General features: G+C 37.6%; 2 protein-coding genes across 3 annotated transcripts in view; both read right to left on the reverse strand.

The window, feature by feature from the left end:
- Nucleotides 1-1,346: 1,346 nt before the first annotated feature.
- On the reverse strand, nucleotides 1,347-3,726 carry b3galt8 (beta-1,3-galactosyltransferase 8). The gene has a single exon (XM_046841775.1). It carries the CDS (start codon nucleotides 3,254-3,256, stop codon nucleotides 2,282-2,284), a length of 975 nt encoding a protein of 324 aa, XP_046697731.1. The 5' UTR covers nucleotides 3,257-3,726; the 3' UTR covers nucleotides 1,347-2,281.
- A 1,196-nt stretch (nucleotides 3,727-4,922) lies between these two features.
- tncb (tenascin Cb) overlaps nucleotides 4,923-18,933 on the reverse strand; it is a 54,426-nt gene continuing 40,415 nt past the window's right edge. For both annotated transcript variants that reach the window (XM_046841617.1, XM_046841618.1), the window contains 12 exons: nucleotides 18,556-18,702; nucleotides 18,306-18,428; nucleotides 17,313-17,456; nucleotides 15,442-15,561; nucleotides 14,759-14,902; nucleotides 11,426-11,556; nucleotides 9,433-9,565; nucleotides 8,627-8,778; nucleotides 7,840-7,936; nucleotides 7,521-7,682; nucleotides 7,076-7,239; nucleotides 4,923-6,465 (listed from right to left, as the gene is read on the reverse strand). In XM_046841617.1, the coding sequence (XP_046697573.1) occupies nucleotides 6,355-6,465; nucleotides 7,076-7,239; nucleotides 7,521-7,682; nucleotides 7,840-7,936; nucleotides 8,627-8,778; nucleotides 9,433-9,565; nucleotides 11,426-11,556; nucleotides 14,759-14,902; nucleotides 15,442-15,561; nucleotides 17,313-17,456; nucleotides 18,306-18,428; nucleotides 18,556-18,702 (1,628 nt within the window). In that variant the 3' untranslated portion in view covers nucleotides 4,923-6,354. The remainder of the gene's footprint in view (nucleotides 6,466-7,075; nucleotides 7,240-7,520; nucleotides 7,683-7,839; nucleotides 7,937-8,626; nucleotides 8,779-9,432; nucleotides 9,566-11,425; nucleotides 11,557-14,758; nucleotides 14,903-15,441; nucleotides 15,562-17,312; nucleotides 17,457-18,305; nucleotides 18,429-18,555; nucleotides 18,703-18,933) is intronic.

Below are 18,933 nucleotides of genomic sequence, written 5' to 3' on the forward strand. Positions count from 1 at the left end.
ACACACACACACACACACACACACACACACACACACACACACACACACACACACACACACACACCCCTCATGTCACATTCTCTGATGTGTTGTGGCTCAGTGGTAAAGCTTTTTTTTGCATCCCTGAGCTCGATAGTTCAAAGTTCACCTGCTCAAAGATAACCTGCCTCATCACCTGCTTTCTAGACCCCACCCAACCAGCAGCGACAGAAATGATTGATAAAGACTAACAAGGAAAAATGTACAGCATTTGATCCCAGACTCAAACCATAATTATTACGATCAGAGAAGCACCAGATATATAGAGATTGCTTCAAATGGACATTTGGTGCAACCCAGATGAGGATGGGTTCCCTCTTGGCTCTGGTTCCTCTCAAGGTTTCTTCCTTATGCCATCTCGGGGAGTTTTTCCTTGCCCCAGTTGCTCATCAGGGACAAACATACTTACAAAGAACATATTTACTTTTAATCACCACAATATCTGTGTAAAGCTGCTTTGATACAATGTTCATTGTTAAAAGCGCTATACAAATAAAAATGAATTGAATTGAATAAGAATTTAGCTTGCTGGTAAGCTGCTGGATTTAACATGAAGCATTTATTGGATGGGACTTGACCTGAAAAAAACAGAACAGACACTCACACCCAGCCCACTGAACCACCTGGGCTTTTAGATGTATTGATATATTTGGAAAATGTCTTTTCCTTAGAGCTCGAGATCATGTAATTGAGAAAATTCCTACTAATTCCTGAAGGCCCAGATACAATGCTCAAACTGTTATCACCACACACATTTTTACTTACCTGGGTTTAGCAGCTTTACAATCAATCACCAAAAATAGTGGGAAAAAAGCTCCAAGTAGCATTATCTCATATATTGCAGCTGTATTCTTAGGTGATTTAGTGCCAGGCACTCAGACTTGGTGAGCTGCACATTAACAGACACACTATTAAGTTGCCTAAGCAATCAATAAAGCAGGGCCATACCTTAAAGAAAATGGATTTAGGGGTGATTTATAGTGTCATCATGTGTATGTTTTTACCATAGACACCGGTAGAAGTTTTTAATGGTAGGAGGAAAGGTTGATATAAACTGGACATATGGAGGAGCAGCAATCCTGAAGATGTCTACGATGTTTTGTGTCAGTTCACAAAATCATTGCTGAGATACTGCCTCGGTTTCTGTTTGGCGGCTTCACTGTCACATTTATTGCCCCGTTGCGAGCAAACCTTTAGTGCTTGGCCGAACAGCGTGGAGACAAAAGCATAAGGACTTTTTTAAGCAAGTTATTTTATCTGTGTTTCTTGTAAAAAATTATGATTAAAAGAATAACATCTTAAACATCTTTTAGGTAAACATTTTATGTAATAACGATGTTTATTTCTCTAGCATTACTGTTTTCTTTAAAACATTTAAAATGCATTTAAAACATAACTGCATTTCAGAGTTAATGAAATCATACACACCATTGGGAAATTTAAAAGAGAAAGAGCGCCCTCATCTGTTAGACACTTGTAATATTGTACATCAGAATCAGACAAGTGTGTTTGCACACACATGAAATTTGGTTCCAGCTGTTGTTGACTCAAATGTACAGACAACAATAAAAACACTACACATTTATCTTATAGACAGACTTTCAAAACAATACAGAATAAATAAAAATGTTTATTATTAATAATAATAAGCAGAAATATAAACAAAAACATATACAGTGCAGATAGTTTTTTTTATGTAATAAGGCACAAAAAAGTGCATTGCTCATAAAGAGCAACATTTGACAGTGATTAATAATTTATCCTGATATTCTATTAAGAGGAAGGCAAATCTCCATGACGTTGCAGTGCTAAGGTCAACACTCCTGGACAAAAAGAAACCCTAGCCAGGCCTAAAATGCTTCTTAATAATGGGCCTAAAAGCAAATCGTTGGTTCCTGTTTTGGAAAAAGGCTTGTTGTGTGTTAAAGCATAATAATGATGAAAAAAAAATTTTTGATGTAAAATTCAACACATCCTGAATATTAATAGGAACAATTCCGACTTCTTTTTGTAAAAGGCCATCTGCAATTTTACCCACAATGCTTAAACAGTTAAACATACTGTAGTCAATTTTAAATGCAATCTCTAAATTGTATTTGTCAAATTCCTGACCAAAAACATTTTAGGCTTGGCCAATTTTTGTCAAGGAGTGTATGTCTTTAATAAAGGCCACTGTTTATATGGGACCCTTTCCATTGACTTTGGTTAAACATTTCAGTGCATCAGCAGAGGTGCTGAATCATCAGCATGAAAATGCAGCATTCTTGAGATCAGTCCACATGTTTACAAGCTGTGTGGAAGTAAAACCCGTAACTATGATGCGTTTTGCAAAGACGCATCGGTCATAATCCAAGTGGCGGACCTCAAACAGGTTCCTGTAAGGCCACAGCTTCCATGCAAACTGAGGGCGGATGTTTAGGAAATGCAAGCACAAACCCACATACACGTCCTCCATTGGGATTGGACGCACAAACTTGGAGGCCATCGAGATCTTCTTGGCCAGATCAGCTGAAAACACATATCCAGCACCAGACACGTAAGGTGGAAACAAGTTCTCAGAGTACAGCTGCTTAGAAAGGAACCACTTGCTGTTCGGGTCCCTGCGAGGCCGGCCATCTGTGATGACTGACCCTGTGATAAAGTTGTGCTCAGCCTTGCTTTGGAGGTACTTTACAAGATAAGGCACGTTCAGAAAGATGTCTGCATCGATCTTCATTGCGTAACGTGCAGAGCGGCAGTAGCTGGCCATCCAGTTCATGATCATCATAGTTTTGATAGTGAGATTGTGATAAGTGTCCAGGAAGTCCATTTGTATGATGTCTCCGTATGTCGTACTCTCTTTCAGAAGGTCCTCCTCGAACTTCAGGTCGCGTTCCCTTAATTGTCCGATGAAGAACAGCCTGGCAATGTCAAAGTCTGGGATCAGGTTCTCTTGACCCCACGTTTTTCTGATGGCATCCCTGGATTCAGAGTCATAACCTGTCACAGGGATCAAGAGGACCAGAAAAGGTTTCCTGTTTTTGCACAAGTCAGGCTGGTTGAGGAGATATTTATAACTTGACGGAGAGATGAGCCTGTAAACCTCGGATGGTTGAGGATGAGACGGTATAGATGGTAAAGTGGATGTCCATTTTTCAAAAACGTACAGTGACAGAGCAATAAGCACAGCCAGGAAGAGGACTTTCGGCAGCCGGGACCGCAGAGACTTTGACGGCATTTCGGACCGAACTCGTCCAGCTGTTAACAGCACGCGCGTGGCTGAAAAGACTTTCTACACACTTCCCAAAGCTCATATTAACTCACTTTTTTTGCCTGGTTTCCCAGATGTTTAGTAGCGCGTCCAGAAATAGTCCGTGTTTCATACTGTAGTAAACAGCTGATCTTCCGTTTGACGTTTGGCGGACACCACTGCATGCGGTTCTCTAACATCAGCTGCTTGCACACAACAATCCCTCTTTCTGTTTATTCTAAGTCTATAACCAGCTCAGGGTGCGGCTTTGTAGCTCACTTTCAAAGCCTTCCCATAACATTTACCTACCATGAATAGGCAATCAACCTTTTCTAAGCCGCCGCTTGCGCTCTGAATTTCCTTATTAACCCTTTCGCCCCAAGCGTGCACAGAGAGAGAGAGTATTTACGAGCTACTCTCTGATCCATGTCTCAACAGCAGGTCTTCTGACTTTGTACTTTTTTTTTCCTCTCCACAGGTAGGCGGGACTTACCTTCAAAATAAACGTCAATTGGTTGCCACCTTCTCTGACCCGTTTGGCCACACCCACTCGATCAGTGCCCCGAGGTGCCCCACTCAATATGGCAGACCCAGGTCTGATCATCCATGTGAGCTTTAAGTGGCCCTGTAATCAAACTGAGTGGTTTGTGTTTAACCTTTGATGCTATGAAACTGAATACGATCATATTTATTTATGAGAGAAATAAATCATTTTTTAGATATTAGAATTCATCAATCAGGAAAATGAGATTCTTGATCATTCGTCCTGTATTTAAAAAATTTAATGCTCTCTGTAGTGTATATGCCCCACCTCCTGGGCCCCACCTCCCAACATCAAACTCTTGGCTGTGCTCTATATTTAGATAAAAAGAGAGACAAAGACAGACAGACAAACAGACAGACAAACAGACAGACAGACAGACAGACAGACAGATAGACAGATAGATAGATAGATAGATAGATAGATAGATAGATAGATAGATAGATAGATAGATAGATAGATAGATAGAAATGTATGTATGTAACTGTACATACAGTATTGTGTAAAAGCGAGTTGTTATATTAATAAAAAAGAAGAAAATAAAAGTATTTGATCATATAATGCCACCATTGTGGACCACCTAAGAGACTGTAGATTAAGGTGCATTGATGGGATTTTAGCAGATTAACATTATTACAGAGCAGAACAGATTGCAGATGTCTATTTTTAGTAATGTCAGAGGGGCAGATCCCTCTCCTACCACAGAGCTATTCGAGTTACTTAGCTAGATATTTAACTAGTTGTAACATTAAGTTTGTTGCTACTTCTAACTTTGGCTGATATTTAAACCGTTGACTAAAATATGCTCTCAGACTCCCTACGTCAAAATATAGTTCAATTACAAACACTGTATACAGAAATATGAATCGCTTTAATTTTATGGTTTAGTCACTGCACTGTTTACATATACACATCATCAAGTATACAGGTAGCAGGTAACATGAGAAATTGGGAGAAATGGAGAACATATTGTGGTGGTGTTTTGTTTACTTTTATATCCCTAAAAAATACCAATTTTAAACAGTATGTGTTTATCTGGCCTTATACTTTGTATGCAGGCTTTGCATGTTGACAAAAACCAAGCAACGAGGTTGAATAATCACTGTCATACTATTTTCTTTAAAACAAAATCCATTTTATTGTAATATGGGTTACAGAGAAACACCTGTTGTTCACCCAATTAAAAAATAAAGAAAAAAAAACAATCATATTCAAATACCAAACAAGAGACTTTAATTTACACAGGTATTTAATAAGGACAGTGGTTTAGTCTATTGCAGGAAAGGTGTCAGGGAGGGAAAGAGGGAAGGAGGAATGGAGGAATGTTGGGCAGGGGGGGGGACAAAAAGACTCTGTATATTAATTAATTTTGTGTACAATACCTTTTTTATATAAATGTACAATGTTGATTAAAAAAATGAAAGTGGCCTTTCTTAAGTCTTTATCTGCTGCACAACATTAACCTTATGACTCTCATTCATTATCATTACTCATAATTGGCCTGGGTGAACTCGCTTACATCAGTGACGCACTGATATAGGTCCTGCCTTTACTTCGGAGCAGATGTGGTTGCTAAAAAAAATCACATGAAACACGTGCTGTTGTTGTGTGTCCCAATGGCAGTACACTGCAAAATCACCACTGTGAAATGAACCCTTGGTGATCAAGTAAAGAGATTCAGCACCAGTCATTTGAATGTAGCATGCAATAGGTTCTTAAAACGAACACACACACCGCACTGTGGATGGACGATGTGGATGATGGATTGGTGTCGTTGGGTCTGAATGCTGAGACTCGTGCACGGTATGTCCGTTGCAGTGAAACGTGACATATACTGCTGTTGTTCCTGTCTGGTCAGTTGGGATGGTGGTAGAAGGACAGGGATAAAATAACGCGTCACACCGAGGCTAATATTCACAAGATGGGTTTTAACTTCTCGACTGGATGGATGACAATTAACACGTGAGCTTAAAACAGTGAAGATGCACACACACACACACACACACACACACACACACACACACACACACACACACACACACGCACGCACACGCACACGCACATTCTACCCTTGGAATGATTGAATTACCATGGCCAGATGGGGTACAGAGAGAGATAATTAAATTTTGTAAATTGAAAAGCTTTTCAAAGCCACCCCTCCCCATTGTGCTTTCTGAAAGATTTGTTATACAGTGACTCCAAATTGTAGTCTTTGGTGTGTATGCGTGTGTGGGTGTGAGAGAAAGAGAGAGAAAGAGAGAGTAAACCTCTCATGTATAGACTGTGTGTGAGTGAAGCTGTGGACCAGTACTTAAGCTAATGGCGCCACGCAAGATCAATGCTGAACTTCAACCTGGAACAAGGATTTATAGATGGCAATTATAACTGGCTTATCAAATGAAAAAGAGAAAGACAGAGCAAGAGACAGAGAAAGAGAGAGGGAGAAGGGGAGATACAGCTAAGCTTCTGCTTTGGTGGCTGAAAAGGTTGGACTGATGCAGTTAGGGCAGAATGTCAGAAAAGACGGCGTTGTTTTAGTAATGTTTTACGACCGTTTTCTTCTTCCCTCAAAGTTTCTGAAGTTGGATGGTCTGATCTTCATTTCGGCAAACTCAATGGAGTGTTCATGACCCTTCCAGTGGAACCAGTTTACACCCTAGAGATAAAAGATAGTTAAAGGTGACCAAAGGAGTACATACAGTATATATGTACATTTTAGTTTATTAATTGATCCCACAGGGAAATTGATATTTCTATGCATAACCCAGCAATGTAGTAAGCTGTTGTCAGGCATGTTACAGTGCTCCTGGAGCATAGATGTTTAAGGGCCTAGCTCAGGGGCCCCAAGAGTAGCAGCTTGGGAATTCAGGGGCTTGAAACCCTGAACATTTGGTCAGAAACCCAGAGCCCTAACCACTGAGATACCACCTCCCATATATGACATTTCAGCAAACATTTTAGTAGATCTTCTCTTATTTGAAAGTAGTCAACGTGCAGCTGTTTAACTACAAGAGCTTAATAGTGATATTTCAGTGATATATAGTTATAAAGCTTTTGGGTTTACAAAGCTATATAGGTCATTATAAGAGGTTATAATGATGTATGAATATAGAGCTAGAACATGGTATATGGGCCATAACTTTTTAATGTCAGTGCTCATTTAGGAGTATTAATCAACACTACTTTTAATTACTTGTAAATAAAAACTAATTGTATTATTTTTGTTGTTTTTAAAGAAAAGTCCTTTGATATGTATATACACATACTTTGCTGTGACTGTTGTCCCCATATCGTCCCATGATGTTGACCCGGTGGCAGTTCTTATACCAGAAAGCTCCCTTGTATGAAAGGGCACAGTTGGTGACAGCTATGTCATTATCGTGGTCATAAGTTGAGAAAGGACGGCCGTTGTGGTATGTCATCGAATCGCCTAGAAATGAGAAAAGAGGATTAGGGAAGATTTATTATAATAATGCGAATGGATTTATATTTAGCACACAGGAAGTCTATAATGCTTTTTCGGTAAGTGCTTTCAGGAAGTAACTGAAAACACACAGGACACAGGATATTATATAAAAAGTATACATACTGTGCATTACATACAGTCAGATAGTGGACTAAAGGCCTATGAATTTATCAATACCAATAAACCAAAGTTTGATTAGATTTTTTACTATGATAGGAATGTTTTCTAGGCAGAGGATTTATTACCTGCTGTGCCACTATAGCCTCCTACATGCACCTTATAGCGACCGCGTGGCTCAGACACAGCAAACTTGTCATACTGAGCGTATGCCTGCTCGCCCTTATCTCTGAGATCCACTCGCAACTCGTATTGACTGAGGGAGGTGATCTTATGCAGGTTCGAGAGACCTAGACACAAAGGGAGCGATACAGTAATATTAATAATAAGAAGAAACTTTTTTACTTTGCAGTACGTGCCTCAGGCTTTAGTCCCCAGTACACATTTTAAGAATTTACAGTATAATAATGTATTTATTAGGCACAGATGTTTTCCCACGATCCGTACCAAGCCAGAATTCGTCATTCATGTCTCCGAATCCTGCAGTGTAGTTCCTCCAGTTACGGAAGAAGTCCAGTTTACCACTCTGCCTCCTGACGAACACCTGCAGGCAAATAGCATGTTAAACCCACACTACTATAATTAGCATAATTTACAAAGATTTACATTCCACCTATATGACAAATACAAGTAAGCAAATTACGCAGAATTAACACAGGAACTGACTGGGAACAACTTTACACAGGCGATCACTCAGTGTTGTCTCATAGTGTGGAGCTTTATACCACAGTGCTGTTAATCTGATTGGTCACCATGATCAACACATTTGTTTATTTTTGATAGTGCTGATTGGATAGCAAATCAGTTTTATGTTTACATACATTATTGTTTTTAGAAGATGCACCATTTCATCTGTAAAGTTTTCTGTAAGAAGACGAATGATAGGAGTCTCCAGTTTCAATGCTTCCTTTCCAACATGGAAAACCTTTGAGTACAGAGCTTTGAATTTTTCCAATTTCTCTGTAATGTGAAAGACATTTATTTTTTTCCCAATGAGCTAAAAATAGAAAATTGTTCATTAGTTCATGGACCAGTTTCCTAACATTAATGTACTGTTTTACTAACTAATGAAAATAATATCATTGAAATATACTGCTGTGATATAGTATAAGAGCAACTCCACTTCCTATTGGTCTGCATCATGTGGAAGCGTCATTCATAATTTTTTCTGTAGCAGTATGCCTCGTTGTGGTTTATTCCATACATAGCAAATGGAGGGTAATTAATTACGTACAATCCAGCCGCCTCCGTCTGTTGTCATGTCACAGTAGACTTGCAGGGGCTGGTTCTCATCACCACGCAGGTAAATTGTGTAAAGGCCTGAGGTGGTGTCTCCATTCAGCAGAGCTTGGGAGCAGTCTTTCGGATGTCTGTAGAGAACTCCAACTGTGCCACATACACAAACAAAATGCAAAGGAGGGTTGCAAAAGTCATGGCCAAAATAGCACACACATCCTACTAGCTACTGTATGACCTCCTAAAAAAGAGAAATTATATATCTAACAAATAATATTAATTTCATTCATTAGAGGTATTGGTAGTATTCTTTAAATTCATGATACATAGAGCAGTGATATTCAGTGTATGGTCAGGGGTTTGGAAACATAACCAGAAGGCCAATGGCTTTTATTTTAACCACAATCCACTATTGCCTAATTCGTGATATTTTTAATGAGTTTTTATCACTAATATCAATAATAATTACTTTAATTAATCAGTTTTAAACCAATCCTCAAAAACAAGTCTGACCAAATGTGTTCTGATGATAAAAGGTTTAAAACAAAAAACTCTATGGTTCTAATGAATAGATATCCCATTGTTTTACTCATTCAAATTATGGATCTAATGTTTGCATAGGTTCATTTTATGTTCATCTAAAAAAGAGTGTATTAAACTAATGAAACCCAGGTGCATGCATGTCTTTGCTAATGCATTGAAAATAATGCACTTCTGATCTAGCAACCCACAAAGCTGATGAGAAACACACAGTATTTCTATAAAGATCTATGATGCTTCACTCTTTAAAATGTGTGGACTCACTGGTTGTAAAAGCAGAGGAGATGATGTGGCTCCTCAGGGGGCCTGAGATGGCCTTCAGGTACACTGTATACTCAGTGGAGGCGCTTAGCTGGTTCATGTTGTATGATGTGGAAGTGGGGCTTAAGATGACCTCCTGAAACAACACAGACCAGTCAGTGTCAAGAAGTAACTATTGTCACAGTATAATTTGAAAGACAATGCTCTGAGACAATGCTGACTTCACTACAATTTTCTTATAACATAGATTGACTTCCAGTGACAAGGTGTAGCCTTAATGGCAGACTACATCCTCTAATCTCTCTCTCTCTCTCTCTCTCTCTCTCTCTCTCTCTCTCTCTCTTACACACACACACACACACACACACACACACACACACACACACACACACCTGGATTCAGTTGCTTTCACAGGATCATTGAGGTTTTAAAGGACTCTCAATGCAAAGTACTATACTGTATTGTAATATATGCTCTGTGTGATTTTTCCTAGTATATGACATACAAAAGTTATATGAGCCTTGCTGTTTTTTCTGGTTTTATTGGTTGTTCTGACCTGTCTTAATTAATGATGTTTGGTTATTGTCTGACCCTTGCCTGTTTTCTTTATTTAGCTTTAAGGTTCATTCTCTATCTTGTTTTTAATGTTTGATAAAGCCATTCAGTATCTGTACTTGTCTACTTATCTGCATACTGAAACAAATTGTATGTGTATATATTTCTTTCTTTCTTTCTTTCTTTCTTTCTTTCTTTCTTTCTTTCTTTCTTTCTTTCTTTCTTTCTTAAAGCTTATTTCCCCTTCCCTCACACATTTGTATTTTTCTTTAAAAAAAAGTATATAACATACAGTGCCTGTCAAAAGTTTTTGAGAGACATGGATATTCATTTTGGTTATATGCAACCAGGCAATGTACTAGGCAAAAAGGCAAAAACACACAAGAAATGAACAGTGAATGACTGAAAGAAAGTTCTGTGGACTGATGAGAGCAAATTTGGTGAACACGTTATGTAAAAGAAGATGTCAGCAGACTGCTTCACACTTAAAATCAAACATGGAGGTTGAAGCGTAATGATTTGGGTTTGTTTTGGAGAAGGAAAGGTTGGAGACTTATTCCGGGTGAAACGAATACTGACTTAAAATTGCTACCATTCCATAATTCATGCATCTCTGTGTTGACTGCCACTACTCCACCGAACAACAAGACAATGACCTGAAGCATATATTCAAGCTATGCATGCATTATTTAGAGAGCAAACTTTTGACTGCAGTGTTATCTATAATGGAATGGCCTGCCCAGTCACCACACCTAAATCCTATTGAACATAGAGAAAACTTTAACTAGTAAAGAACACCTTTCACAAGAATTTCAGTTAAATGTTTGGAAAAACTAAACTGTATAGATTTTATGAGTGTAAAGCTGAAATTCATGCTAAGGGATAATTTTTCAATGAAAATAAAGTATAACATTTGTATATATTTGTTTGGTCAAAGTATATCTACATACTGTAACTTCACCCAGTTTGCTGCATATGAACAAAATAAATGTTTGTGTGTTTTAAAACAATAACCATATAACATACAGCAAAGCAATGCAAGAAAGGTTTAACAAGAATATAAGAAAACAAAACAAAATAAACTGTACAACAAAACAAAATTTGAATGTTTATCACACAAAAATAGAAAACTTTTCAAGCCATATGTGGTTCTTCTCCTTCTCCAAACACTAAGTATGAGGCTCACTATTTTAAATGATGCACACTTCAAAATGTAGTAGAACATGTTCAATGGGGCTTAAACAGCAAATGGGGATTAAACGTGGAATGGGATGATCAAAAGCACATACAATTTTAATGGTCAGGTGTCCACTACCTTTTGTCCATAAAATTGATCTAAATTCTTAATGTTTGGTCATGGAAAATATGCAAGCATCATATGCACCATAGTATCACAAACATCAATAATTAAAGAGCATTTTGTCACATGTGCTGCACTGACCCTGACTGTACCATCAGCAGACTCATAGGTGAGCAGGTAACCAGTGATTTTAGCTTGTGGTGCCTTCCATGTCAGTGTGGCAGTCTCTGTCTGAATGTTAGTGGCTTCCAGATCCTCAGGGGAATCAATATCTGCATAAAAGGAGATACATTACTTTAAAACTTCAGTACCATCCACCAGATTAAGATTGACATGCTTCAACACATACTGTATGCTTTTCAGTTGTGGGTTGGTAAAAAAAACCCCAATAATTTATATTAGTTACGAAGTAGCATGCTTTATGATGTATAACAATAAAAAGCAGGTAGCCATTTTAGTTACAATGTATAGTTATAATGTAACAGAGTATACTGCTTGCAGTGGCTTTATATGGCATTTAGTGGCTTTGGTCTTCTAATTCGAAGGTCATGAGTTAAAATCCCAGCGTAACCAAGCTGCGAATGCTGAGCCGTATAGCAAGGCCCTCAACCCCCAAATGCTTAGCTTTATAAATGAGATAAATTGTAATATAGTCTGGTTAAAGCCATTTGCCAAAATGCCATAAACATAAAGAAAAATAATAATAATAATAAAAATATATACATGTATGTGTATGTGTATGTGTGTATATATATATATATATATATATATATATATATATATATATATATGATTCTGAGTATAGCTTAACAAGATCATGACCAAGTCACTCATTTTATTATTTTGTTTATTATATACACTGCCCAGGCATAACTTTATTGCCACCGATCAGGCATAACATTATGACCACCTGCCTAATATTGTGTTGGTCCCCCTTTTGCTGCCAAAACAGTTCTGACCCGTTGAGCATCAACACCACCCACGTGCATCAATGAGCCAATGACCCTGTTGCCGGTTCACCACTCTTCCTTCCTTGGACTATTGATAGATACTAACCACTGCAGTCCAGGAACATCCCACACGAGCTGCAGTTTTGGAGATGCTCTGATCCATTCGTCTGGCCATCACAATTTGTCACTTTTCAAACTTTTCGCTTAAATACTTAAGCATGTCAATTTTTCCTGCTTCTTACACAACCACTTTGAGGACGAAATGTTAATTTACTGCTTAATATACCCCAACCACTTACAGGTGCCATAATGAAGAGATAATCAGTCTTATACACTCACCAGTCATAATGTTAAAATGTCATAATGTTATGCCTGGCAGGTGTATACAGTTGTGATAAAATAAACCCCCTGTTTATATTCTGTGGTTTCACATATCAGGACATAATAAAAATCATATTCTCTTTATCAGAATTAGGTAAATACAACCTATTTGACATATTTATCCTTTATTCAATTTGTATTTTTTTTAAATCAAGTCAAAATTCAGAAACTTTGTGTGGAAAAACTAAGTACACCTTAGTGTAGAGCCACCTTTTGCATCAACACCTTGTAGTAATCATGGTCTGTATGACTTTATTAAGTCTTTTTAATTACTGTTGGTCAGTCGGGTTGAGGCCTGGACTATGACTGGGTGATTTCAACACCTTGATTCTGTTCTTTTTCAGTGATTCTGTTGAAGGTTTTAACAGGTATATAGAGTTGATTGTCAACGCAATGACTGCAAGTTGCAGAGGTCCTTTGGTGTCCCAAGTCATCTTTACCATTGTGCCAAGTTATGAAGTGTTTGTACTGCTATGTTTGGTTTTTGCCAAATATTGTGCTGTGAATTATGCTCAAACATCTTCATTTGGTCTCTTCTGTCCAAAGAGTATTGTTCCACATGTCTTGTGGTTTGCTCAGATGAAACTTTGCAAAACAAATCTGTGCTGCCATGTTCTTTTTTAAGAGAGAAGAAGCTTTCTCCTGGCAACTCTTCCAAACAAGCCATACTTTTTCAGTCTTTTTCTAATTGTAATGTCATGAACTTTCACATTGAACAATGCTAACAGTGAACTATCAAGTTTCTGCAATTTATCTGAGCATTGCACAGTCTGACCCCGGGGTGAATTTACATTTACAGCATTTGACAGACGCTTTATTCAGAGCAACTTACAAAGTTCACTGAAATCTTTATCAGTAAACACCTTCTAAAACTGGTTTATGACACACAATAGTTAAAAAGCATTTTCACTGCAAATCCAAAAACTTCTGGAGGAGGCAGGACTACATTATGAATTTGCCGGGACATCTACTTCTACAAAGATTGGCAACTATCTTGAATGTTTTTCTACCTGTAAATACTGTAGAATGTTTGATTTTTTTTTTTTAAACAGCCTTATAACCTTTTCCAGATTGATTGGCAGTAACAAATGCTTCTCTAAGATCATTGCTGATGTCTTTCCCACTTTGTGTTAATCGGTGGTGGGCCCTGCATTTTAACTCTAGGCCTTCAGTGGAGTCCTACCTGAATAAATCCACTTTTTAATACCATTATTATGACGCCACAGCTATAGAAACCATCAATACTATAGAAAAACTTGTAACAGAGTCAAAGGCAGAGACACAATGAACACAATGAACAAGTCTCCATACATCATCTTTAGCAGAAGCATCAATATTAACCTCGTAAAATTACTACATTTTCTTTTAGTGAACCTTTTTTTTTTTAGGTCCTTAGGTCAGATTTCTTCTCCACTGTCAGTCAATGTGGAATAAAAAAATTATTTAAAAAATTTCTTATAACTAAAGCTATTAAATCCACACAAATATATAGCTTATATTATATATAGTTAAAATATTTAGCTTGTACAGTTTGCGTCAGATGCAGGTTGCGAGTGACCATCCAATCAAAGGATGTGAAAATGCCACTAAGCCTGCATTGGTTACAAATATCCAATACATGAGGTGACTGCTAGAATCTAATTGAATAGAGACTCCAACAAAAACATTCACTGCACCTGAGAAAAACACAATGAAATGTAGAGACTGGACAATTATAGATATTGAATACATATTCATGGAAAAAATATATTGAAACATAAGACAGTGATTCTGATAGAGTTCCAGCAGAGAAGACCTCCCACTGGTGTCAACACACACCTGAATGCTCCAGACCAAAAAACCGCTAAAATATTTATATAGGTAGTCACACTGCTGATGATCAGTTAATGAAGGGCTTTTAAATAGCAGCACCATGCTGCTACTTAGCCTCTTAAATCCTATAAAAGTTTTTTTTTTTTTTTACCACACATGGTACATCATGTGTTGTTTTTATAAGGTTGTGTAAGGTTATAAGGTTTACCTAATTCTAAGACCTTATAAGGTCCAGATCAATTTTACTAACTCTTGAAGTGTGTGTGTGTGTGTGTGTGTGTGTGTGTGTGTGTGTGTGTGTGTGTGTGTGTGTGTGTTTGTGTGTTTTTACCAGTAGTAAACTGGGTAGTCATGGCAGCACTCTTGGATGCTTCCCTCACTGCGTAGACTTTGACAGTGTACTCAGTGCCAGGGTAGAGCGAGCTCATCTCAAACTCTACAGTGTTTCCAGAAACCCGTTCTGTTATTGGGGGCACTAAAAAAAACAAAATAAATACAAACAAAAAGCATTAGCAAAAAAATGTATGATGCTGTATATGATTTGTTTTCAACCTTCCACAACCTGCTGCACTACACACAACAGCTGGATAACCACACAAGTACAGTATGTAGCAACACATAACACACAATTGAACAAAACTTAAAATAGTTAAAACTGTAATTATAACATACACTACAAACACCAATATAAAGATAATTTAAACGTGAAATGCAAAGACAGAACATTAAAACTTATAGTAAAAACTCTAGTGTATGTATTATACATTTATTTGTTTTCTTTTTCATTACCTATTCTACTTAACTAGCTTGCTTTAGATTATTATAGTGTTAGCTATTATTTTTTGACTTAAATGCAGCGTATTCAGGCTTTTATCTTTCTGGTATGGTAGCAAATAAAAATGTTTTTTTATTTGTTTACCTCTGCTAGACAATATATTTTATTTAATTCTTGACAAAGAGCATGGTAATTAGCTCATGATTTGTGTGTGATAAAAAAAAAAGAATCTCAGTTACTTGTTTCTGCGCTGTAGGTGATCACGTATCCATCGACTGTGGCAATAGTCGGCTGCCAGTGCAACAGTGCTGTAGTATCCGTGATATTGACCGCCACCAATCCATGTGGCTTGTCCAATGCTGAAAAAAAGTAAAATGTTCCACATGGACAAACTTAAAGAGATGCAAAAAAAGTCTGAGATACATTTCAACACAGGAGATGAGATGCATCTGTAAAGAATTTAGTATATTATATTAATTGAGAGGTCACATCTTGTATACTTTGAGGTTTATAAAGTAAATGGACCACTCACATTCACTTAAGTGCCTTCTGCATGGCACTTTCACAAACAGGCCATTGTAGTGCGAAAAAAAAATTAAATAAAACCAGACTTTCCTGGTCTATCTCCAGGAAGGTGCAGCTCTACCTCTGCCATGTTAATCTATATTCTATGTAGGGCTGAAATGATTCCTTAAGTAACTATTATTGATTCTAATTATTTAGTCCATCATTTAGTCCATTTAACTATACATGGAGCATTGTGTTTCCCCACTGAACATTATTACTGACACACCACCCACTAAAACCCTGTAGCACTCTGCATAGGCAAACACAGAAGATCCTGCAGAACGAAAAATAGAGGAATGGGGAAAAAACAGCGAGGGGCGAGGAGAGGATTCATATGGAAGCCCGTTGCATAATCCCATCATTCCGTTAATTTCGACTTTTTTCTTGCAATTCTGACGTTATTTCTCGCAATTCCGACTTCTTTTTAGCCATTCAGGCAGCGTCATCCCCTCTGCAGTGCCAGAAAGCTTTACACATTGAAAAATTCCTTTTTTAAAGTAATCTGAAATTTGTTTTATATTTTTATTTATGATCTTTTATATATTTGTATTTGCATTTTGATGTAATTTTCGATGCACACTTTCTTAAATCGATGCATCACATAACTTTTATGCAGATGAACAAAAGGCAATATTTATAATTAGGTTTGAATAGTTATAAGTCACTTTGAGTGGTCACTTGAAATATACAAGTTTAATTGAAACCTCAAAAACAAATCGAATTTGTTCAATTGAAGGAAGGTGATCAATGTGGTTTAATCCCTGATGAGCAGCCATGTCGACTGTGGCAAGAAAAAACTCCCATAGATGTTATGAGGAAGAAACATTGAGAGGAACCAGACTCAAAAGGGGAACCCATCCTCATTTGGGTGATATCAATAGTTTAAGATCTAAAAGTTCTACAGCTCCAGTGAGGAGATGCAATTAATTATTGTGCATATTTAAATAATAAACCTAATGTTTAGATAATTTATAGGTTGTCCTTATTCAAAATCTACCAGACACTATTTACACAACAGTAGATAGTTTCACAGGGTGTGGAAAGTTGTACCCATTTCATTGTTCTACTCATAGATCTATTAAAGAAACATAAAATGCCAACAATGTGCAAGCATTAACTAGTTAGTTGATTAGTTAACTGGCTTTTCCTGTTACACATGTTCCTGTAACTACAATGTAAACTGTAGTTAACTGGCTTTTCCTGTCATACATAGAGTATGAGCATTCCTTTCGCAAATAAGAAACCAGAAAACCTAGTCAATATACTTATAATGTGCTTGGGCACTTAAGTTCAAGGGGGAGGGACAGGAACAGGAACATATTTCACACATTTTTGTAACTTTCCAATTGAAACATTGAACATTTAACATTGAAAATTTGTTTTATAGGAGCTGATGTGAAGATATTGGTAATGAGGATGTACCTGAAAATGAAAGTTGAATAAAACTAAATATTAAGATAATGTTTTTGGAATTGTAGGTCATATCAAGAGTGTGTGTGTGTGTGTGTGTGTGTGTGTGTGTGTGTGTGTTGTTGTACTGTACCTGTTGTAACTGCATCAGAGGCTGGCTCACTCTCCACCAGACCCTTTACTGATATGACACTTACTTCATAGGTCACCCCAGGTGTCAGGTTGGGCAGCACAGTCTGTGACTCACCACCATCAACTGTGATTGTCATGGGTCTTCCTGCAGGGGCAGTACAGAACCAGCTTTTATGGAGAGTTTTAGATGCATGCATGTGATGCAGTTTACCATAAGAGGGCAGTAGTATCAGAAAGAAGCCGCAGATCGGTAAAACAGACTACTCTGGTAGATTGAATACATTAATTAAGGGATGTCCAGTTTTATCACCAATGAACCAGTGTGGGTGTGGGTACAGGTTTTCACTCCAAATAAGCAAGAACCACATCCGATAGTCCAAAGTTGAGTGAAACTGGTGGAGTTGGTGTGGCTCCTACTAAGTTCGAATGAAAGTCTGCACCTACAGTGGCTCTTTGCAGATAAGATTGGACATCCCCTTGATTAACAGGTTGATTGATTTTAAACCTGAGCACTCCTAAGAGGACATAGTTTAATTCCATAACGTTTATAGCCTGTGATTCTAAGAAAATGTAAAAGAAATGACACTGAAAATTTGTTAGTAATATAGGGTGATTGTGGACACAATAGCTAGAGAGCTATTTCTGACATTTAAAATGCCCATTTTGTAGAGTATTTAAGTTGGAGATGCATGTAACATAAAATATGAATCTCCATAAAAGGCCATGTCACATTAGGGAAGTTGTGTGCACTGACTGCTGGTAGGAAATGATGGCTCAGCTCTGAGCAGCTAATCAAAGGGTCATGTATTACAGGAATGTTACAGTCATGACTTTCTGACCCCAACTTCCTAACAAGCTGAAATATGTGGGAAAATTGTACTGTTTATTAAGCAAAAAGCAATACATTCAAAATTCATTTCTTTATTCTTTATTTATTTCATTTCTTTAAAGCTTTTACTAAGCCAGGATGTGAAATGATAGCTGAAACACTTACCTTCATTAATGGGAATGTAGGTGACTTTGTAGCTGTCAACGCGATAACGAGGGATAGTCCAGTGGACTGTGGCAGATTTATCAGTAACGTCAGAAAAGCGAATACCCATTGGTTTGGCCAGACCTTGCAGGAAACAACAAATATTAAGACAACACAACAAACAGCGCATTGTTTCTGTGATCATCAGACATATGCACATTAGTGTATTGCATTAATATACAGCACAAACTCATATGTGTGTGAATTGTACCTGTTGTAAATGTATCAGATGCTGGCTCACTATTCTCCAGACCCTTTACTGATATAACGCTCGCTCGATAGGTCACCCCGGGTGTCAGGTTGGGCAGCACAGTCTGGGACTGACCTCCATCCACCGTGACTGTTAAGGGACTGTCTGCTGAGGATGTACAAAACCAGCCTTTGACCATGTTTCTGTGTATCAAAGTCATGTATGCGATACAGAGCACCACAAGATGGCAGCACTATCAGACAGAATATACTAATCTAAATAAACTAAACTAAACTAAACTAAACTAAACTAAACTAAACTAAAGTAACTAAACTAAACTAATATGATAAAATAGGGGAGGTGGTAGCTAAGTGCTTAAGGCACTGTACGTTGGATCCA

This window comes from Silurus meridionalis, chromosome 27 (assembly GCF_014805685.1).
Source record: "Silurus meridionalis isolate SWU-2019-XX chromosome 27, ASM1480568v1, whole genome shotgun sequence".
Lineage (NCBI taxonomy): Eukaryota > Metazoa > Chordata > Actinopteri > Siluriformes > Siluridae > Silurus > Silurus meridionalis.